The sequence below is a fragment of the Peromyscus leucopus genome, chromosome 4, assembly GCF_004664715.2.
Source record: "Peromyscus leucopus breed LL Stock chromosome 4, UCI_PerLeu_2.1, whole genome shotgun sequence".
NCBI classification, from domain to species: Eukaryota; Metazoa; Chordata; class Mammalia; order Rodentia; family Cricetidae; genus Peromyscus; species Peromyscus leucopus.
In genome coordinates this window covers 8,636,128-8,649,871 of record NC_051066.1, presented here as the reverse complement: position 1 = coordinate 8,649,871, position 13,744 = coordinate 8,636,128, and the positions used below count along the sequence as shown (strand labels likewise).

The window sequence follows — 13,744 nt, the reverse complement described above, 5'->3', positions numbered from 1 at the left end:
CTACTTCAGGTGTGAACCGATCTAGGTTCGAGATTGTGCAGTGAGTTGGGCACCGCCCAGGCAAGCATTCCCTGGATCGCGGGCTGAACTCCTGGGATGCCCTGTCCTCTCCACCTCCAACACCTCACCCTCTTCAGCTTCATCCCAGATGTGAGTCCACCCTTACCTCCCCCACCCAGGAACCCCGAGGGGTCCCAAACCAGGCACCCAGAGTGGCTTGTATTGGGAGACCTAGCGATCCATCTCAGCCACCTGGGAGGTGTGTTTATTTGTGGGGTGAGGGAGCACGCTTCTCATTGCCTGGCCTGGTTACACCCCTGAGCTGGGCCTCCAGCAGGCATCCACCTCTGAGCCTGCTGCCGGTTTGTGGACGGCAGGAGACGGTAGCCCTTAGGGTGGCCTCTCCTCAGGACGGATTGCAGCACCAAGCTGGGCAGAAAGGACTCCTAGAGTGAGAAGGATTGCCCAGCTGGGCACTGCCAAGGGGACCTCAGGGAGGAGACGGGGAGGACACAGGTCCTCCAAGGCCCAGGTGGGAGGAGACAGCCCCCCCCCCCCCCCATGGGGGGGCTCGGGTGGGAGGAGACAGGTCCCCGAGGGCTCAGGTGATTCTGCAGCTGGCCTAGCACAGCGCGCCCACTCACTGGCAGCAGAGCAGCTAATGGCCTGGCTTAAGCACCTCCTCCCCATTGCCTGCAGGGCTCCTCACTGAGGGAGGCTGGGCCACACAAGGCCAAGCAGTCAGCCCCTCGGTGACTCAGCTGAGAGGGTCCCCTACAGAGTCATTCAGGGCTGTGGCTTCTGGTGGCCAGCTGCCCGGGCTGCCCACCAGCTTCTGGTTCCGGGGACAGGGCAATTTGCCCACCTGCTCCATAGTGTTAGGGGTGTCCAGGAAGGTCCTGAGGCCTCCCCGTGGCCTTGGCAAGGTGGTGGCCCTGGAGATGAAGGGTAGGCGGCTGCTCATGGTGGCGTCCTCAGAAAGGTAGAGCTGTGGTTCCTGAGCTGACCTGGTGGGGAGATAGGAGTCTCTGGTTTTGTGACCCCGAGTCCCAGATCCATCTACAGTTTGTACCGGGAGGGCCTGGACCACACCCCTCCTGCTTCCTCTACCCAGAGCCTCACACTCGGGGGCAGTTCCAGCACGAGGAGCCGGCCACAGTGTCTTGGGCCCTGGGACACAGGGCTCTGGGCAGACTCTCCAGCCATCTCCCAACACTTCCAAGCACCCGCTCTGATGCGGACACAGCCGGCAAAGACGTCTGCTCACATGGAAAGATATTCTGCCGGACTAGGAGAGAGAGAGAGCGGGGAGCAGAGTGAGTTCCCTGTCCCCTCCCCGGGGGAGGGGCACACCGACGCCCCCACCCTCCCTCCTCCCTCTGGCTGGCAAGGCTAGACGGAGCCCTGTCTCCATGGCAACCACAGGCTCCCTCGTGCCTTCTGGCTGCCTCCAGAGAAGTCCTGGGTTTTAAAACTACCTCCCGTGACTGTTGCTGCTGTTCCCAAACTGTGCCCTGCCCTGCCCCTGCTCCTGCTCCTGCTCCAACCTCCAATGGACCCCTTTTTCTGAAGTGGGAGGGCCAGGCACCCCACCACAGAAATTCCAGAGAGGATGCCAAGAATCTGCCAGAGATGGAGGGAGGGGTGTCTCAGGGTGCTTTTCCTAGAACCTGAGAGTCCCAGGGTTTGCCTCAGACAGGAAAGCATAAGAAAGCACATGCTGAGTCCTGGTGCCATGGGGTATGGCCACAGTGCTTGGCCTGTCCTTGGACTTCTGGAACATTCTGACCTCTATTCTAGGCTTACATGGCTCTTTCACAAACACCTTTTGCCTCAGTTTTTTCATCAATCAAATAACCAGAAGCAGAGGTGAGATGTGGCAGTAGCTCATGCCTGTAACCTTAGCAGCTGGGAGGTGGAGGCAGGAGGATCGATATTTCAAGGTCATCCTTGGCTATGTAGTGGGACAGCCTGGGATACATGAGATTCTGTCTCCAAAAAGAACAATAAATCAATATTGCTAGTCCTAGGCACAAAAGCTCTTAAGTCCACTAGTTGAAATTGTATTTTTTGACACACACACACACACACACACACACACACACACACGCGTACAAAATATGACTAGCCAGAAGCTGGGCTTCTCTAACTCTTGAGTTACGGTAAGGTGAGGTACCGGGGGCCACTGAGCCCCAAGTACCAGGAAAGTGGGGTGTGTGGTGACCGCTTGTCTTCCTCGTTATTCTGCCTGTCTCCTTGCACCCAGTCAGAAATGTCAAAGGAAACCAAGTGTCCGCCATTGCATTCATCCTGAGAGTGGAGATGCCGGGGTTTCTGAATTTCTCTGTTGGACCCTTGCAGCAGTTCTCAAGAGAACAGACTCCCTCTTCTCAGAGTCTAGACATCTGGTCAGCCTGACCCTGGGGTCTACTTTCAAGAATTTGTCAAGCAGCTGCTTCAGGAAGCTGCTGAGGGAATGAGAGGCTGTGCATGCTGGAGTGGCAGCAAGGAAGGACTCTTTCATGGCAGCCAGGCCTGGCTGCCATTGTTTCCTGGGTCATAGTCCTTGACACCACCTGCCTGATGCCACTCACCTCTGCTGGCTCTCAGGACCCCTACTTCGTCCTTGACAACCACCTTGACATCTTCTGAAAAGGTCTCTATAGGTACTTCCTCTTGGGAGTCTTCCGAACCCAGGGCCTTGCACTTGCTAGGCAAGCGCTCTACCACTGAGCTACATCCCCAACCCCTCCTCTTTGGAGTCAATGGCCTACCTGGCTCTTGGAGGATCCAGAGCCACAGCCTCTGACCTCTGCACTCCCGGCAGGAGTTTTCTGGAACTCAGGGCTCTAGAAGCAGTTGTCTGCTCACCTGCACGGTTGCGCTCCCAATAGCGGAGTGCAGTGTCCTGCAGGGTCTCGTCGGCAAATCGCACCCGAAAAGGACAATAGCGTCTGCGAGGCCTGGAGCCTTCTCCAGAGGGGCTGTGAATGAGTAGAGTCTTCACTTTGGGGACCTGTGTGCTGTGGAGTCTGCTGAGGGAGATGAGAGGGTATGGGAGCCGGGGCTCCTGGAAGATCTTGGACGGGGCTGGAGAGACGCCCAGTGATTAGGAGTGTACTCCTGCTCTTGCAGAAGACCTGGATTTGGTTCTAGCACCCACAACTGTCAGCTCACAACTGCCAGTGACTTCATCTCTAGGCGTCTCTGAGGCCCTCTTCAGGCCTCTGCAGGCACCAGGGTGCATGTGCACACCACACCCCCCAAATCTTTGAGAGATCTGCTCTTGCTTGGCGGCAGATGATCTGCTCTAGGCACATCAGCTGGCCTTTTCCAAGGGCTTCTTCTGGCTTATAGTGTGACGTGCTCTATCCCACCAAACCTGCACAGTGCCCATGAAGCCGTTACTGCTCCCAGTTATAGGTGGGGAGACTGAGGCACAGAGTTCTCTGGCCCACAGCTGTCACTCAAACATCATGCCAGAGGGCAGGACTTTGCACTCAGGAAGCAAGAGGTCCTAACAGACTGCAACCTGCCTCCTCATCTGTGAAATGGAGGTCAAGCCAGGCACAGTGCCATGTGGGATGCTTGGGAGGTAGAGGTTCAAGGTCATCCTCAGTTCCACAGTGAGTGCTATGTGAGACCGTGCAGGGACAAATAAGTAGATAAAAATAAGGAGATCATGGTGCCCCACCCCTTTCTCAGGACTGGCGTGAAGAGGCAGGGTGGGCTGCGGGAGCTTCCTGCCGAGAGGATGCCGGGCAGAGGGAACATCTCTAGCTTCAAGCTGTTACGGCAGCTGTCACTCTCCATTGTACCACCGAGGCCGTGGGAGCTGGGGCACACTGTCCTCAAGGCTCCACTTCTCACTTTTCTCCTCCCGGTCATATGCTGTGTTACAGGCGGGATCATTCCGCCGTCACCGGAGCTGGGAGAGCGGAACACCCCGTGTGGGGAAGCACCTGGAACAGGGCCTGTCATGGGCTTGTGCTCCCTAAAGGGCATGGCATATTTATATGTAATAGATAAAAAGGTTAGATGTGTTTTCGTCTCTCCCTCAGGGGCTGGCCTGCAAGCTTGGTTACTCAGTCACTCGGAAATGACCCACTGCACTTTCACCTTGGGCACACACATTTACACCTCTGTACCCACTTATCCTGTGTCATCTTTTTGTGAACGCAGAGGGTGTGTTTCTCATCTGTCCATCAAAGAGCCACGCAGCTGGGATGACTAGGGTAGAACCTGGCTATAGGCGTTTGGGCTCACTTAGGCCACAGTTGGACGCATACAAACCTCATCTCTGTCCTGGCCACAGGGCCAAGCTTAGGCATCTCCTAGCTCTGCCTGCCAGTGTGAGATCATAGCTTCCCTGCCTAGGGAAGATCACTGGAGTGATCTAATGTACCAAGGGAATGTTGCATACAAATAAGTGTCCAATTCTAGTCTATGTTTTTTTGTAATGATTTACTTATTTTTGTTTTGTGTGCATTAGTGCTTTTCCTGCATATATGTCTGAGTGTTGGATCTTACAGACAACTGTAAGCTGCCATGTGGGTGCTGGGAATTGAAGCCAGGTCCTCTGGAAAAGCAGCCAGGGCTCTTAATGGCTGAGGCATCTCTCCAGCCTCCTAGTCTTTACTTTGATCCTGGAGAACCGTGTCAGAAAGGGTTCTGAGGCTCACAGAGAAATGCGTAGTGATCCATTAGTATTGTCTGCCATTGGTACAGATGGAACAATAATAGTATGCTTGCTGTGTATGCCTGCTCTCGGTCCAGTTGTCCTTCCTTCCTTAAATTTATCGAGACAGAGTCTCACTGCATAGTCCTGGCTGCCCTGGAAGTCACTATGTAGACCAGGTTGGCCTCCAACTCACAGAGTTGCCTGCCTCTGCCTCCTGAGTGCTGAAACTAAAAATGTGCACCACCAGGGCTAGAGAGATGGATGGCTCAGCAGTTAAGAGCACTGGCTGCTCTTCCCGAGGTTCTGAGTTCAATTCCCAGCACTGTGGCTCACAACCATCTGTAATGAGATCTGATGCCCTCTTCTGGCATGCAGGCATACATGCAGACAGAGCACTCATACCTAAAAAAATGCATAATTTTTTTCTTTTTAAAGACCACCCCACCCCACCCAGGTCTCTAGTCCTTAAACTCCCAGACAGTGCTCTTCACCCTTGTTCTAGCCTGTTTAAAAGCTGCTGTCTCTTTCCCATCTCCATTAAGAGCTCTCTAGCATCCAGGTTGAGGGAGGCATCATTAGTGCCCCAGGATCTTCCTTCCATCCATTTCTCTTTGTCTTTCTGCTAATATTTAATACACAGTAAAACTTCACAAACGGGTAACGATAGGATATGAGAGAAGGATGCAGCCGTGGGATTTATGACGGGCTCTGAGCTGAAGGGCTGAATCTCAGGGTGGGGAGCTGGATGCTGATACAGACAGATGTGTAAGCTTGCGGGTAGCTTTATTACTCGGGGAGAGGCGATTGGCACCTGGGTTTCTAAGTGAATGAAAGGATAGTTATCGTGCAGCTATAACCAGGGAGAATTTGTGAACAGATAGAAATCTGACTGTCAGGGGGCAGTTTCAGGTTCACGGCCAGTAGATGCCCCTGATGGGTAGATGTATGAGATAGTCACAATAGCTTCCAGTTCTTAGCTGAGGTGCATGCAGGATGGATAGGTGGATAGATCAATGGATACATGGTAAATCCATTAGTGAATGACTGGAAACGAGGGAGCAAAGGAATGCCTTACTGCTCCCACTCCCGTAACTCATGGGTTGGGGAGATGAGATGCCTCAATGGACAAAGGTGATTGACAGGTAAGCCTAGCGACCCGTCTGCCCCCCCCCCCCACACACATGAAGGTGGAAGGAGAGAGTCAGCTCCACAAAGCTATAGCATGTGTGTGTATTCACAACTACTACTCACGGGTTGGCCTTTCTGGCTGTGATGAATTCACCTCTTGGGGGCCCCAGGGTAGTCTTCTCTTTAAAACTGTCCTCTGAGTGCAATGATTGGTCCCTTGAAGACAAAGAGGTCACAGCTGATGGGAGCAGAGCCCCACTTCCGGTAGCAACCAGGACAACGCCTCCTTGACCAAGAAGGTATCTCCACTTACCACAGGTCTGGGAGGAATGAGCAGCTGCGACACGAATCTAGGTAGGGCTCTGATGCACCCTTGGGGTACTGTGGCGCTGAGGGTGCTGGGAGGGGAGGAGAGGGAAGGAAAGGAGAAGGGGGAAGAGGAGGAAAGCGCAGTGAGCTGGATGGAGACGGTCCTCACTCACTGGGGACCCTAGTCTCCACCCCACCCCACCCCACCCGCGTTCCCCGCGGCCTCACGGTGCTCCTCCGGCTCCGCGCTCTTGGCGCGCAGCTGGTGCAGGAAGTCGCGGAACTTGGTGGGTAGAAACTTTCCCAGCAGCACGCCGAAGGTGTCAGGGTTGTCGCGGGCCGCGGGCTGCCGTGTCTCCCGAGCCCCGCTCCCGGGCCCCGCCCTCCGGGCCCCGGCTCCCCGGGCCCCGGCCCCCTGGGCCGTGCCAGACGGCAGCAGCGGCGGCAGCAGCAGCGCGCGCAGGGTCCCGCGGCCCGCGGCCCGTACGGGATCCGGGGGACAGGTAGGGCAGGCGCTCGCAGTCCTGCCACCACGTGCCGGCTGATTCTCGCCCGGCACGGAGGTCGGGCGTGAACAGCCGGGGCAGCAGCGGAGTACAGCGGCGGGGGGCGGCCCCGTTGGGACACCCCTTGGGCTCGTAGGCCGGGGTCCCCGCTGCGGGCTGGCGCCGTGACATCGTAAGTCCGAGCTCAGCTCAGGACATCTTCGCGCCTGGGGGACGCGCGGGGGCGAGCGGGACCGCGGGGAGGTCGCGCGCCAGCCCGCAGGCCATAGCGCCGGGTAGGGGCAGCGGAGCTGGCTCCTCGGGCAGGACCATCCCCTGCTGTGTCCGCTCCCTGCTGTGCCCGCGCGCAAAGACGGTGACGGCGGAACGCCAGCCCTTTGGGGGCGGCTGTGACGTTGACGTGATCTAGTACACGCCGGGCGCCTAGCACAGTACCGGGCGCGGGCACCTGTCGGCCCAAGACCGCCTTTCTTATCATTTAGCACAGTTGGGAGAGGGTTTGCCTAGAATGTGCGAGAAATTGAGCGTGGCGGCCAATGCCTGTGATCCCAGAATTTGGGAGGCAGAGGCTGGAGAGATGAATCAGCGAGAGGATGAGGGTTCGATTCCCAAAACCTACAGGACAGTTTTCAACCTCCAGTTCCAGGGGGATCAGCACCCTCTTCTAGTCTCCGAGGACACCAGGCACCACGTGGTGCAAAGCCATGTAGGCCAAACACTTACACACATAAAAATTTTTTTCTCCTAAATTTAAGGCTACAGGCGGTGATGGTGCACACCTTTAATCCCAGCCCTTGGGAGGCAGAGGCAGCTGTGTCTCTGTGAGTTCCAAGACAGCCGGGGGTACACAGAGAAACCCTGTCTTGAAAAACAAAATTCAAGATTATTGCTGGGTGTGATGGCGCATACCTTTATCTCCAGCACTTGGGAGGCAGAAGCAGGAGCATCTCTGAGTTTGTGGCCAGTCTGGTCTACATACAAATTCCAGACCAGCTGGAGCTACATAGTAAGAACCTGCCTCAAAATTAACAAAAAATAAACTCAGGGTTGTTCTTGGATGCATACCGAGTTCAAGGTCAACCTGGGTTGAGTGAGACCCTGTCTCAAAAATATATCATGATTTGGAGTTTTGTCTCTGCTCTGCTTCTTATTAGCCTTGAGGTCTGGACAACCAGAAAACTTCTCCCAGTCAGTTCTCGGGGCTACAGAATAAGGCACAGCCCGCACCTGCCTCTCTCTTCATTCATTTTGAGGAAGGGTCTCCCTACCTGGCACAAGCTGGCCTAGACTCCATTATCCTCCTGCCTCTGTTTTCCAAGTTCTGGGATTATAAACCTGGGCTACCACCTGCAGCTCACACATGACTGAAAACCATGGAGGAAAGAGGCCTAGGACGGCTAGAGCTCAATGGTTGTAGAATTCCAGGCGGATCTGGCAGCCTGCTCTCAGAATTGGAACAAGCTGCAAATACATGTGACTTTCTCCCACCTCCTAGCCTAGCCTCTGACAGTGGTCTGGGGAGGAGTCAAGACCATTTTCACTGCCCCGTCCCCAGGGTTGGGTATGAGACAGAGGGCCTGGCAGGGCCTGCTGTAGCGTAGACCAGTGTTCCACCATCAAGCCACATCCACAGTCAAGACACATTTTGAGCAAACTCCCAATTAGGGAGGAAAGCCAGTTATCTCAGCGACACTGGACGGGGGTTGGGGGCTGGGGGGGTTGGGGCAGTCTCCAGGCTTGCTTTTTCCCCAAACATATCCTATGCTCAGTCTGTCATCAGTTCTAAACACACTCACCGTGTGTGGTCTGCTGGGTGAGGCCCTGGAAGGTCCTGTGAGTTTAGAGCCCCCCAAGAGGTGGGCTATTTGCTGGGAGAGTCCATCTTCCTACCTGCCGCCTCTGGCAGCCCCTCCCAGATACCTGCAAGTCTTCTTGGAGTCATTGTGATCCGCGCTCACCCATAGACACTGGGGAGCGATAGGCACTGTGGCCTGGGGACTAGGGTGGGGCTGGTGTGCCCTGGATGTCAGGGCCACACCCACAGAGATCTTGGCACTTCTGGCCAGGGTGGCCATGCTTAATCCAGAGACTAGGCCAGGCTCAGCCACTCTTCCAGCCCCAGAGTGGCTGTACTTGGCTGAGCTGGAAGGGGAGGGCTTCCTGTTAGTCCTACTCTCAGAGGACAGTAAGAACACAATGGGTCTGGAAATCCAAGAACCAAGGTCAAGTTCATGCTCTGCTTCTCTTAGCTGTGTGTTGCCAACAGGTTTCTTCTTCCTGGGAGTTCCATGAGCCAATAGGACAGAGAGATGGACAAGCCAGTGAGTCATGGTTGGGAGAGAGCTGGAGGAAGCCCATGGGAGTGTAGAACTCAGGTTGGGGGATGAGGATTCAGTTGAGACAAGTATGGTATAATTTTATAATTTAAAAAAATGAGTATCGCTCACATGTGTAGAAGAGGCATCATGAAACATGTATTCCATTTGCTGTAACATGCTTCAGAGGGATGGAGGCACACATTTCCTCAGGAAATAAAATGGGGGAGATAAACTTTATTTCTTTCTCTCTCTCTTTCTTTATATATATATAATCAGCTTAATACATACAGTACAAATTCTTATCCTGGATGGAACTAGAAAAAAATCATCCTGAGTGAGGTAACCCAAACCCAGAAGGACAAACATGGTATGTACTCACTCATAAGTGGATTCTAGATATAAAGCAAAGAACAATCAGACTGCAACCCACAGAACCAGGGAGGCTATACAGTAGCGGGGGGGGGGGGGACCCTAGGATGACTGTGGCTTATAATAAATTTTGGTTTTACTCAAAAAAAAAAATCTTATCCTAATAATGAAATGTTTCACTGAAGCTTGCCCAGTGATTGAGTAAAACCAAAACTTATTATAAGCCACAGTCATCCTAGGGTCCCCCATGCTATATATATATAGCCTCCATGGTTCTGTGGTTTGTAGTCTGATTGTTCTTTGCTTTATATCTAGAATCCACTTACGAGTGAGTACATACCATGTTTGCCCTTCTGGGTTTGGGTTACCTCACTCAGGATGATATTTTCTAGTTCCATCCATTTGCCTGCAAATTTCATGTTGTCATTGTTTTTCTCTGCTGAGTAGTACTCCATTGTATATATGTACCACATTTTCTTTTCTTTTTTTGTTTTGTTTTGTTTTCGAGACAGGGTTTCTCTGTGTAGCTTTGCGCCTTTCCTGGAACTCACTTGGTAGCCCAGGCTGGCCTCGAACTCACAGAGATCCGCCTGTCTCTGCCTCCCAAGTGCTGGGAATAAAGGTGTGCGCCACCACCGCCCGGCCCATATTTTCTTAATCCATTCTTCAGTTGAGGGACATCTAGGTTTAAACTCCTTTTTTTTTTTAAAAAAAAAAAAAAAAAAAAAAAAAAAAAAAAAAGACAGGGTCTCCTTAGCTCTCGATGACCTTGAACTTCTGATCCTTCTACCAGGTGAAGGCTGCCTCTACCTCCTGGAAGCTCGGGTTCGCATGCACAGCTGCACCTGGGTTCATGTGATGCTGGGGGATCAAACCCAGGGCTTCATGCATGCCAGGCAATCGCTCTACCCACTGAGCTACATCACTACTGTGTAATTATTGAAAATTATGAGTATAGGTGTGCACCTGTGTGTGGGCACGTGCACATGGGTGCAAGTGTACTTGGAGGCCACAAGGGGGCAGTGGATCCTCTGGAGTCGGAGTTACAGGGGGTTGTAAGACTCCCAATGCTTGCGCTGGGGACTGAAGTCAGATCTTCGGCAAGAGCAGTGCGTGCTCTTAACTTGCTTTTTTTGAGCAGCCCCCAAACCTGCTTAATAATAATAATAATAATTTTGAGACAGGCTCTCACTATGTAGCTCCGGTTGTCCTGGAACTCACTGTATAGAACAGGCTGGCCTCGTACTCATAGAGATCTGCCTGCCTCTGCCCCATGAGTTTTCTTTTCTTTTGAGTCCAGAAGGGGTCAGATTGCCTGAGAACTGAATTCTACATATCTGGAAAAGAAACAAACATTCCTCCCCCTCCCCAAAACAAGGCTTCTCTGTGTAGCTCTGGGTGTCGTGGAACTCACTCTGTAGACCAGGCTGGCTTCGAACTCAGAGATCTGCCTGCCTCTGTCTTCTGAGTGCTGGGATTAAAGGCGTCCTCTCCATGCTCTTGGCTTTTGTTTTTGTTTCTGAGATGAGATCTCAGGTAGTGTGGGCTATGGTGATATAGTGTGTACCCTAATGAAATTTGTCTGAAGATCAGAGAACAGAACAAGCCACTAGATTAAACATAGAGGCCAGGCAGTGGTGGCACACACCTTTAATCTTAGCACTCAGGAGGCAGAGATCCTCTGAATCTCTGTGAGTTCAAATCTACCCTGGATTACAAGAGATTGATTCAGACTAGGAGAGAAACAGAGCCAGGCAGTGGTGGCACACACCTTTAATTCCAGCACTTGAGGTCTCATGCCTTTTCTACCAGTATTTGGGAAGCACACATGCCTTTAATCCCAGCACTAGGAAGGAAGCAATATGGCTGGGCGGAGAAAGGTATGTATATAGGGCATGAGGAGACAGGAACTAAAGCTTTTCGGCAACAGAGGATTCATGTTGGTGAGGTGAGACGTGGCAGTGGCTTGTTCCTTTGTCTCTCTGATCTTGCAGCATTCACCCCAATAGCTGGATCTGGTTTATTTTATTTTATTTATTTATTTATTTGTTTTTTTGGTTTTTCGAGACAGTGTTTCTCTGTGTAGCTTTGCGCCTTTCCTGGAACTCACTTTGTAGCCCAGGCTGGTCTCGAACTCACAGAGATCCGCCTGGCTCTTGGATCTGGGTTTTTTTTATTAAAAGACCAGTTAGCAATTTGAGCAACAGTGGGCTGGTGTTAAATTTATTACATGTGAGAGGATGACCTTTAACCTCTGGCCTTCCTGCCTCCACCCTCCCAAATGCTAGGACTGTAAGCGCTCGCCACTGAATGGTGGTGAATAGCTCTTGAAATTATTGAAACCAGGTATGACCTAGAATAGTCCAGAGCAGATATCAAATAACATGTACACAAATTTAGGATGGGGACTCACCTGTGGCTGTGGTTTTTCAGCCTCCCAAGTCTCCATAGCTTTCATTTCATTAACATACACATCGGGTGTGGTAGTGCATTCTTTTAATCCCAGCATTCCAAAGGCAGGAGGATCACTATGAATTCCAGGCCATCGTGGGTTACCTAGCAAGTCGCTGACTTGAGAACATAAAGGCAGACACAACATTAAGCACCTCCTGTATGCAGAACCTAGGGAAGGCATTGTAGATTATGTCTGACATCAGGATGTTGGCTGCCAGAGGTGAGCTTAAGGTGACAATATTGTCATAGCTTTCATTGCCTGGGAACCCACTGCAAACGCTGGGCTGAAGCCTGAGCCTGCAAATGGTACACATTGAACCCTCAGAGCACAGTAGCTGAATCCTTACATCCACCAGTCAGAAAAGAGGACTAGAACTGAGGTTAAAGGTTTACATGCATCAAGCTCATCTTTCTTTCAAACTGCTGCAGAATGTCTGTGAATGGATCGGGAAGGGCAGTCTTCTGGAAGGGAAACTTCTAGATTTCTGCTTCCTTGCCTCCATCAAAGCTGCTTCTTTTTCTTTTCTGAGTTGGTGTATTAAGATACTAGCTGAGATGGGCGGATTTGAGCAACAATGGCCTTTATTCCTCTTTTAAAGTGGAAAACTCTCACAAACGCTGGTTTTTAAGAATCCAGCCTTGCCGGGTGGTGGTGGCTCACGCCTTTAATCCTAGCACTCGGGAGGCAGAGGCAGGGTCTGTGAGTTCGAGGCCAGCCTGGGCTACAGAGTGAAATCCAGGACAGGCTTCAAAGCTACACAGAGAAATCCTGTCTCGAAAAACAAAACAAAACAGAAAGAGAGAGAGAAAGAGAAAGAAAGAAAGAAGAAAGAAAGAAAGAAAGAAAGAAAGAAAGAAAGAAAGAAAGAAAGAAAGAAAGAAAGAAAGAAAGAAAGAAAGAAAGAAAGAAAGAAAGAAAGGAAAGAAAGAAAGAGAGAAAGAATCCAGCCTTGTGGCCCATGTGGCATGCCTGTAACACCAGCAACCGCGAATCTGATGCAGAAGGCTCGCGGACTTTAAGGCCAGCACTCAGTTACGTAGTCGGACTCTGTCTCGAAAAAAAGAGATACATCCTTAAGTAAACTGGTGCACGTACTTAGTTCGAGAGATATCAGCTGCGGATCCTTCAACTTGAAGTCCAGGAAGGCCTTCCGTGTAGGCAAAAAACTGGGTTAGGAACCCGCGGGATGGGGCCATCAGGAGAGCAGTGAGCTGACAGTGGGGCGGGTGAAATGGCCGTGGAGAGGGGCGAGCTAGCGATGGGGAGGGGTGAACTGGCTGTGGGGCAGGACTATCTGGTCGTGTGGCTCAGCGAGCAGGCGTGGGTGGGGAGGGGCGACCGGGCGTGGGGAGGGCGACCGGATGGGTGGGGAGGGGCGTACGGAGGCGTGGGGCGAGCCGGCGTTGGGGAGGGGTGAGCTGGATGTGGTGGTGAGCCGGCCGTGGGGCGGGGCGAGCTGGACGTGGAGAAAGGCGAGATGGCTTTGGGCGGGGCGATCTGGAGGTGGAGCGGGTGAGCTGGCGGTGGGACTGGCGATCTGGCCGTGGGGAAGGGCCATCCGCCTGTGGGGAGGGGTGAGCTGGCCGTGGGCGGGTGAGCTGGCCGTGGGGCGGAGCGAGCTTGAGTCCACTCCCCTCCAGGCTCGGGAAGTGACGTGTGCGGACAAAGGCAGAGGCCGCGAGTGTCTGGTCCGGTAGAGTGGTGGCGGCTGCCGTGGGCTCTCGTCTTTGCCATCCTTCTTCTCGCCTCACCTTGTCTCCGGATCCCGAGAGCCCCTGCCCGGGTGAGTAGCGCGAGGTGGACGGAGGGGACGTGGTCAAGGAGGAGGGAAGTGCTCGCCCCAACTGCCCAAAGTGGTAAGGCCCGATCGTCAATGTGACCGGGCCTGCCCCACGTGTGTGTCCCGGAGAAGTCACCGACCAGACTGGGCAACGACGGTGGTGACCGCGCATCGGGTTAGAGAAGCCACGTTGTCGGA

General features: G+C 53.0%; 1 protein-coding gene across 1 annotated transcript; it reads right to left on the bottom strand.

Annotated features, from left to right (window-relative positions):
* Window positions 1-238: 238 nt before the first annotated feature.
* Window positions 239-6,891, bottom strand: C4H9orf50 (chromosome 4 C9orf50 homolog). The gene is given in 9 exon segments (XM_028883206.2): window positions 239-446; window positions 866-1,007; window positions 1,123-1,288; window positions 2,872-2,984; window positions 5,933-6,025; window positions 6,123-6,207; window positions 6,347-6,473; window positions 6,516-6,594; window positions 6,596-6,891. Coding segments are annotated over 9 exon segments (1,158 nt in total). The 5' UTR covers window positions 6,796-6,891; the 3' UTR covers window positions 239-293.
* Between the last annotated feature and the right edge of the window lie 6,853 nt (window positions 6,892-13,744).